The 9,293-nt window shown below is 33.7% G+C and overlaps 2 protein-coding genes across 2 annotated transcripts; one reads left to right on the top strand and one right to left on the bottom strand.

Moving 5' to 3' along the window:
* Positions 1–403: 403 nt before the first annotated feature.
* Positions 404–1,143, bottom strand: LOC117907672. Its single transcript, XM_034821296.1, has one exon. It carries the CDS (start codon positions 1,121–1,123, stop codon positions 566–568), a length of 558 nt encoding a protein of 185 aa, XP_034677187.1. The 5' UTR covers positions 1,124–1,143; the 3' UTR covers positions 404–565.
* Positions 1,144–6,166: 5,023 nt separating this feature from the next.
* On the top strand, positions 6,167–6,688 carry LOC117905579 (putative invertase inhibitor). Its single transcript, XM_034818476.1, has one exon. The coding sequence runs from the start codon at positions 6,167–6,169 to the stop codon at positions 6,686–6,688; it is 522 nt and encodes a 173-aa protein (XP_034674367.1).
* The last annotated feature ends 2,605 nt before the right edge of the window (positions 6,689–9,293 follow it).

Genomic DNA, 9,293 nt, shown 5'->3' on the forward strand with positions numbered 1-9,293 from the left:
TTTTGGAATCTATTGCACGGATGGATAGATAAATGCTTGAATTTTAATGATTATTTTTTAATAGGGTTGTTGAATATTAAAAACTTATTACACGTAATCCTATTTTTTAAGAACGAGTTGAGGGGGTATGCATTATTGGTGTAGAAGAAGCAATAGATTGGGGTTTGTCAGGACCAATCCTACGAGCTTCTAGAATACAATGGGATTTTCTTAAAGTTGACATAGTCCATAACGATATTTCCCCTTGAATTTGTAGAATTAGAATGAATCATGAGCATATGAAGGCATTTTCCAAGCATTATGTAAAATGTACTTGATCATCCTCAAGTATCATCCAAAAACAAGCATGAAACTCTATTAACAAAACAAAACAAAAAATGAAAAAATAAATTCATGACCACCGGCTGCTTATATTAATACTGGAAATTAAGTTATTTACATGAAGAGCAACGTATATGCTTCTTGACATTTATGTACGTATAAACAAGGAACAATTGAGCATAATAGTGTGTAGTATTGCAACAATGTAGATATGCTTATGTATAGCAATCGGCCTGTTCAATCTTCATCTAAAGAGGCTATTCCTTGTATTATAATTGCTTCTCCTTGGGCTAGGAACTATTGATTCTGAAACCACGCAAGATGTGCTCTTGCAGGAAGCAGAAAGTTTGACAAATCCAAATCTGTCGCTCAAACTCCTTGTTATCTTTGGACCAACATAACCCACAATCGTTTCTTCATAATCATCATCCTTGGAGCACTCAACAAGTGCAACGAGAAAAGGATCCACTTGGAAGCTTTTAGTACCAGGGTTCTTCATCTTTACATGGTCGAATCTGATCTTCGAGGATGCTGGAATAGTTGGCGGAGGCAGAGGGAGGAATCTTGGAGAATGACCCTCTTTCTTGGGAGCTTGTTTCTTGGGAACTCCGGGTATTTTTTCCCAAGAAAAAGGGATGCGTGAATCAATGCCAGGAGAAGAAAAAGGAGATGAAAATGACGATGCTGGAGAGGCAAAGGATCTAGTTTGGGCAGAGGAACGTCCTTTAGGGATTGGAAATGAAGAATGTCTCCTTGAGAAGACAATCCGAGCATGACCATTCAAAGTCTCAGAGGGCTCCATTGCGCTGTGATCAGCAAGACCCGAGAGGCTCTAGCATTTGGGATTGGAGGCCAGCTTGTGTTAGGCTTCGTTCTACCCATATATATAATATCTATGGTTTCATTGAGTCATATCTATCACTATCAATGATGTTTACTATGCACCATATGGGGTGGAACATTATCATCACTTGAAAAGGCAAACATAGCCCTTGTTTCATATGCATGTGGAAATTTCCTCTCCAAATAATAAATCGCCAAGAATGTAAGCAGGAGAGGGAGGAAATATCAGAAAATAATTAAGCCAATGGACCACGAACTTGATGATAAGAATTAAAAGAGAGACGTGAAAAGAAGAGGAGAGGGTAGCCCTACATTGACACCTCCCACAGCCATTTCCATGGAGGTATTCTGGCAACACAAGGTAGTCAGGTAGTAGTTGGATGACTTTAATGATTCCGTGGAATTGATTTCTTGTGGATATCATATCATTCAAACCTTCCTTTTGCTCTTTCCTATCAACCAAATTTATTCTCATGCTTTGACTCATGTATCAGTTTGACAAGTTACAAAATTTACCCATACATTCACTCATGCACTAATTTGACCTTTAAACTTTTTTAAAACTTAAAAAACAATGTCAATCTCAATAAGTTGGTTTCTCATAATTTTTTGTTCGAATTTTTTATTTAAAATGAATGCAAAAACTGTTGTGGAGCATTAATTTGGATAACATCACCCTAACATATCATAAAAAATTGGTGTTAATACCCAGGTACTTGTCATCACATGGACTTCTTCATTAATTTCTGATGAAAAATCCAAGAACTCTTGGACATCACGGCATACTTTTACTTTATTACAAATTTTCACCAACAACTTGTTCATTTAATAATAAAAAAATTAAAATTTATTATAAAATATGATAATTTGTCACATTGTGGGAACTCGTGGATGATTAATTATCTATGATGATGTATATCTCTTTATGACTTTTTATAAAATGGGAGATCTATAATCAAAATTCATTCTACTTTTTCATTTTCATTTTTCTATAACGAAATATCAGAACAACGCTCTAACGAAAGCTTGAAACATCATCTAATTTTTCAAGACTTGTACATCAAGGGTTACGAAAAGATACGTCATAGTATAATTTTCTTTGTATCGTCATATGTTATTTGATTAAATTTTTAATTGTTCATAACATGAAGTTATGTAAAATAAATGTTAAAAGTCACATAGTCAGAAACTATATAAAAAAATATTATATTTATATATATCCAGATGTTATGCAATTACCATTATTTATAACTAGAAGTTATGGATAGTTAAAGGCTATATAAAAAAAATTATGTTATTATATATAGCTAGAAACTATATATTACTGTCCTTATTTATAACTTGAAGTTATGAATATAAGAATCCAATTTTTCATAGCTAGAAGTTATGAAAAAGATTAACTTTTTTTTTTTTACTAGTATGAGATTGTTGTTGTTTTATATATATATATATATATATATAATTGTTTATTATTGTACAATAATATCTAGATGTTTATTATTGAAAATTGAAAAAAAAAAAATAAATAGACTTGCATTATAAGATAAAACGTGTCATCGTAAACTAAGAGCTCGAGCGAGGATCATTATGACTTATAAGAAAACACTAGCTTTCTTAAAATCAAATTTTGAAGTTGACTCAACACTCCACTAAAGAGAATCAACTGCACTCCATTATCCTATGAAATTACAATAAACCAAAGTTTAGTTTTGTGACATTCTATTCATTGCATACACAGTTCTCATGAATTGGTATTTGTAATCTAATGGGGTAGTGCTATTAACTCCTCAAGACTATCTCTTAAATCATTAAGTTATAGATCCTTCTATTATATGATCAACTAACATACTCTAATTCATAAATAACATATATCAAATTCTACTTAAGGAATTATTGGGCCACAAATTTCATGATCACATATCCTTTCACTACTAGAATAGATAGATATGCTGACATAGTTTTAGAAGGGGACATAAAATCCTCCACTAAAGATCATATATGGCTTCACTTCCATTCCAACGGCACCTAAAGGTAAGGAATGCATTGTCATTTCATGGTTTTATAGCTGGCAATGGTCCATAAGTAGCTACCAAAAGAATGTTACAGGTGTAGATGAGTTTAACCCATAGATATAGACTCTTCAAGCCACGTAGACTTGATCGCCACCATATGGGCAGTATAAAAGTTAACCCAAAATCTTCTACAATAGGCGTCTAGAGATCACTTCTCTAAATATCAGATTCCTCTCATGAGGGCAATAGGTTCCTTCATTCTCCGGCACTTTCGACAACTCCACCCGAGAGAAACCACAATAAAGTGAATTTCAAAGGCTCCAAACACAATTCAAATTGTTCTCTATTTCTCTCCATGAGTTTCATTGCCTATTCATCTAACCAAAATTTCCATTGTCAGTAACTCTCACCTAGTTCCCATTTGGTTTCTTGCCACAACAACACAAAAAATTCAGATTTTGACGAGTCTCTGGTAAGATCCTCTCTCTACACTAGGATTATATACACAATTTATGTGTTAGTTGGGTAGTGGAAGATGAATGTTTATAAAGATTATGTAGCTAAATTTGGGTGTCTTTTGTTGTTCTAATCTAGCAAATATCAAACCATCGACACTGTTCAATCTAATTTTAGATTTGAGGATTTGTTTCTTCTTTTGTTCTAATTTTATCACCATTTTTTCTCTTTCTTTCTTAGTTTCTTCCTTTTCAAATGCATTTTTTTGTTCATGGCTCACCTCTAGTAACAAAAAATCTCTCATTCAATTTAATCAAACCACATATGGAGAGAAAATTAGAGCAAAACTAAGGTTTGTTTTTGTTATTATTTGACTTCAATAAACCATTCCTTGAATGAAATTGGATTTATATATTTGGTATATAATCATTATTTCTCGATCCCACTTTTAGTCTAGTAAACAAAATTTGTCATTGGATTGTATGTTTATAAGGTTAAAAACAATTATTATTCTGAAGATGGAGAAATTGGGAAATTGATTTTTGGGTTATTATAATAGATTTACATAGAATTAAGGAGATAGAAAAAGAAATAGTGACAAAAAAGTGAAGAGAGATAAACAAAAAATATATTGAATTTTAGGTAAAAGAATGTTGGGAGAGTTTGAAATGTGTTCTTGAAGTTTATTAATTAATTTGATGTCTCTTTCTAGTGGATGGAGGTAATCATTACATTAAACCACATAAATATTTTGTATCATCTATTTTACTTTATTTTCTCTTACGTGATTTGGATGTTATACATTTTTCCAAGCAAACGTGTATGAGAGCTTTCGTATACTCAATAGGGTATATATATATATATTATGTGAAACATTATCATGGGCATAAATAAATAAATCAATACTTAAAATCATAAGTAGAAAAATGTTAAAAAATAATGAATATAAAATTAATTACAAATGATAAGGAAATTAAGGGTCTGTTTGATAATTACTTTTGAAAATAATTTGCTATTTTCTAAAATTTAAAAAAAAACAAAAAGGAAAACATGTTTGATAAAAAAAACTATTTTTTGTTTTTAAGAATAAAAAACTATTTTTTTAAAAAATAAAAAATATGATGTTTTTAAATAATATTTTTTAATTATTTTTTATTATTTATACTTATTTTCTAATGGTTGTTTTAAAAAAATAATTATCCAAACTTGTAGATTGATTAAAAATAAAATATTATACTTATTTTCGAAGGCAATTACGAAACAGGCCATAAGCATTTTGTGTTAAACTTCGTTTTACATGGAGTTTTGATTGATAATTAATGATAAAGAGTTTTGAGCAGTGGCAGAGTTAGAAATTTAATTATATTAAAGGGGGCAATATTTAAGTCACAAAATGGTTTTCATATTTTAAAAGGCTTGTAAATATTATAATAAAATTTTAAGAAACTCTTACTCAATTTAAGGCATGATTAGATTTTGACTCATTCAAGCAAGAAGCCGAGGACTTCATGTATACAATTCTAACTTATTCTCCTTCCTCAAGTACCAGTTACAAGGTATGTTTGAAATGTCGAGTTGTCAGAATGGGTCGGACATGAAAAGATTTAAGCCCCGAGACATGGGCCAACATCTAAGCCCTAAGAAATGGGCCTAGGAGTCCAAGGCCATCCACGCCCAACCCAGCAATGGCTTGTGATGGGGCTATAGGTGTAGCCAATTAAATACTTCATATTTTTTTTTCTCTTCCGCTTACGATGTGGGATTACTCTTTCCGTAAACCCACAAAAGATTCTTAACCCATAAAAGATTCTTTAGAGCTCACTCACAAGGCAAGGAGGAGAACCCTAGTGTATATATATTATCTTTTTTTTTTTTTTTTTTTTTATCCTTTAATATATCCAAATTAAATAGATTATATTTTTAACATTAACAGTTTACAAATTTTGTATATTATTACAAATTTTTTAAAACAATTTAAATATGTATATAGGCTTTTTTTTTTTTTTCCATATTTTTATATATTTTTATCAATTTTTATCCCATTAATATTTTTTATCAAAATTTTCATAGATATTTTTTAATATATCCAAAAAAAAATTTAACTACTATATATCCATAAAAACCGATATTTTCATTCTTAATATTTTCTCTTAGAGGGAGATTTTAAATGAAATATCACTCTTATAATCCATTTTATTATTTCATTGATTGATAGAAAACTATTTACATGTAGAAAAACATTTTACAATCAACTGTTTTATTAAACAGAGTCTTATCTTTGTATGTGATAAATGATCTTGACGTGTAGTCGGATTTGAACAACATCTCATGAAGAAGGAAGCAAGCATTCGTTGAAACAAACTTAAGACTTTTCGAAGTATGCATTAAATAGAACAAATGTCATACGTAAAATCCAAAATTAATACACATTTCGTTAATATATCCGTCCATGCCTTCTTATACAAGTAGGCTTTGCCGGAAGTTCTCCGCTGATGTTCAACCACTTCCAACGAAATTGTGGAAGGACAAATAAAATGAAGTACCCAAAGCCTTTAATCTACCCATATCTTTGTCTTCTCTCATTATTCTTCTATTCTTCACCACCCTCTGATCTCGTCCATCAAGCCTGCCAGAAACTTGCACACACTGATCCAAAATTGAACTACGACTTCTGCGTCACCAGCCTCGAATCTGATCCCAAGAGCCCAACAGTGAGCCTCGAGGAACTTGGAGCCATCTCTGTTATGCAAACCATATCCAATGCAACCTACTTGCAGTCCTATATTTTCAACCTCTTGGAGGACATAAAGTTTGATCCATACTCCAAGGCTTGCCTTAAAGATTGCTTGGAGCTTTACTCGGATGCTATCGATACATTAAGGGTTGCGCTTGATCATTTTAAGACCAAACACTACTCTGATGCTAAGCAAGGGTTCAGCTCTGCCATGGATGCTTCAGATACTTGTGAGGAGGGCTTCATGGAGAAGAAGGGTGAAGCATCTCCATTGACGAAGGAGGATTATAAAGGTTTGAGAACCCGTGTAAAATATGGTTGAAATCCTCGATCATTATTGAGGTAATTGTTACTCATTATATAGATTGTATATACAGTTGGAAGATCCTACAAACTAGGAAAAGATAAATATACATAATAACAAATAATCTAAGATCAAGGAAATAATCAATCAGGAGAGGATTCTGCCTTATCACTCCCCAGCAAGCTGAGTGTGGTAGAAGGAATAACATGAAGCTTGTTACAAAAAAATAGGAACTGAGGCTTGGAGACGCCCTTGGTAAAAGAATCGGCAAGCTGAAGATGGGAGGGAGTAAATGTGACTTTTAAAGAACCATTTGCAATCAATTCATGAACAAAATGATAATCAATCGCAATGTGCTTAAATCGAGACCGAGTGACTAGATTGACTGCCATAAAAAGAGCACTTCTGTTGTCGCATAATATCTTCGGAGGGGAAGGCAAGGGAAGTCGTAGATCACAGAGGAGTTGAACAATCCAAGCAACTTCAGCAGTAGTAATGGCTAAGAATCTATACTCAGCTTCAGCACTGGAGCGAGAAATAGTAGATTGTTTCTTAGAGCACCAAGAGACAAGATTAGCACCAAAGAATATAAGATAGCCACTAGTAGATCGTCGTGTATCAGGAGAGCTAGCCCAATCAGCGTCAGAATAAGCAAGCAACTCATGAGAGGAGGTGTGGTGAAATTGAAGACCATGATGGATTGTGCCTTTAACATAACGCAATATGTGTTTGAGTGCACGAAAATGATCTTCAGTTGGAGCATGCATGTACTGGAAAATAGAATTGACACTGAAAGAGAGATCAGGCTGAGTGATGGTCAAATATTGTAAGGCTCCTGCAAGAGACTGAAAAAGAGTGGGATCCGAAAATAGCTTCCCTGTAGTGGAAAGATGTTGACCAACAACAAAAGGAGTAGAAATGGGTTTGGCCTCAATCATGTCAGCACGTTGTAGTAAATCAAAAGCATATTTGGTTTGGCTAAGAAATAAGCCTTGAGAGTTATGTTGGACTTCAACACCAAGAAAATAGTGTAGAGAACCCAAATCTTTCATTGCAAATTCTTTGGATAGCCAAGTGATAAGAGTCTTGATCAAAGTAGGATTGGTGCCAGTAAGCACCATATCGTCAACATAGAGCAAAAGATAAATTGTGCCTGCTGTGGTATGATGGATAAAGAGAGATGAATCAGCCTGACTGAGAATAAAACCAAGTTTCATAAAAAAAAAGAGCTGAATCGTTGAAACTAAGCACGAGGGGCGTGTTTGAGTCCATAGAGAGCACGTTTCAAACGACACACATGTTGTGGAAATTGTGGATCAATGTAGCCAGATGGTTATTCCATGTATACTTCTTTAGAAAGATGACCATGAAGAAAGGCATTCTTAACATCTAATTGATGTAAGGGCCATCTAGAAGTGACTGCAATGGATAGAATAATCCGAATAGTAGCAGGACGCACCACAGGACTGAATGTATCTTCAAAATCAAGGCCATGAATTTGAGAGAAGCCCTTGGCCACGAGACGAGCCTTATGACGCTCAATGGAACCATTAGCATGGAGCTTGGTCTTAAAGATCCAATGAAAACCAACCACATTATGATTGATAGGGCGAGTTACAAGATCCCAAGTATCATTCTTCTTCAAAGCTTGTATTTCATCATCCATAGTCGAGAGCCATTTAGGGTGTTTGGCCGCAGACTTGAAACCCCGAGGCTTTTGTATGGTAAGAAGGACCTGAAAAAAATGAGACGAAGGTGAAAGTGTCAACGCATGATAGGCCTTAAGTTTAAATATACCAGCTTTTCTTCTAGTAACCATTGGGTGAGTGTTGGTAGAAGTCGTCGGTATGGAAACAGATGGTGACAGAGGACTAGAAGAAGGAATGATAGATATGACCGGAGATGCAGGGGAGGAAGCATGAAGGTCATCATTGCATGGCAAACAATTAGGATTCGAAACAGGAGAATATAGTAACAAATCAGGAGACATATTATCGTTAGACTCGAAAGAATCAGAGAAAGTAATATAAGGTGTTGAATTATGAATTTGTTACATATCATCACTTGCATAAGGAAAGATAGTTTCATAAAATTGGACATGTCGAGAGACATAAAGACATTGTGTCTTGCGATCAAAACAGCGAAAACCCTTGTGAAGAGGGCTATAACCTAAAAAGACACAAGATGAGGATTTGGGAGACAATTTGTTAGGAGCATAATCTTGCAAATAAGGAAAGCATAAACATCCAAAAGTATGAAGCATAAAGTAGTTTGGTTGTTTACCGAACAAGAGCTCGTAGGGAGTTTTGCCATCAAGAGTTTGTGATGGGAGTCAGTTGATGAGATAAACAGTTGTTGAGAAGGCCTCAACCCAAAGAAATAATGGAACACAAGCATGAAACATAATGGTAAGACCTGTTTCAGTGACATGTTGGTGTTTACGTTCAACAATCCCATTTTGACATGGTGTATAAGGGCAAGCAATGCGTAGCACAATACTACAAGATGTAAGGTGAGAGCGAAATTTATTATTTGTAAATTTAGTTCCACCATCACATTGGAAGGACTTAATTTTAGAAGAAAATTGAGTCTCAATATAATGTTGAAATTTGATAAAGGTATA

This window comes from Vitis riparia, chromosome 18, assembly GCF_004353265.1.
Source record: "Vitis riparia cultivar Riparia Gloire de Montpellier isolate 1030 chromosome 18, EGFV_Vit.rip_1.0, whole genome shotgun sequence".
Lineage (NCBI taxonomy): Eukaryota > Viridiplantae > Streptophyta > Magnoliopsida > Vitales > Vitaceae > Vitis > Vitis riparia.

What these genes read in the sequence shown, in the direction of transcription:
- LOC117907672 (XM_034821296.1), bottom strand. Translation starts at nt 1,123, where the DNA reads ATGGAGCCCTCTGAGACTTTGAATGGTCATGCTCGGATTGTCTTCTCA.
- LOC117905579 (XM_034818476.1), top strand. Translation starts at nt 6,167, where the DNA reads ATGAAGTACCCAAAGCCTTTAATCTACCCATATCTTTGTCTTCTCTCA.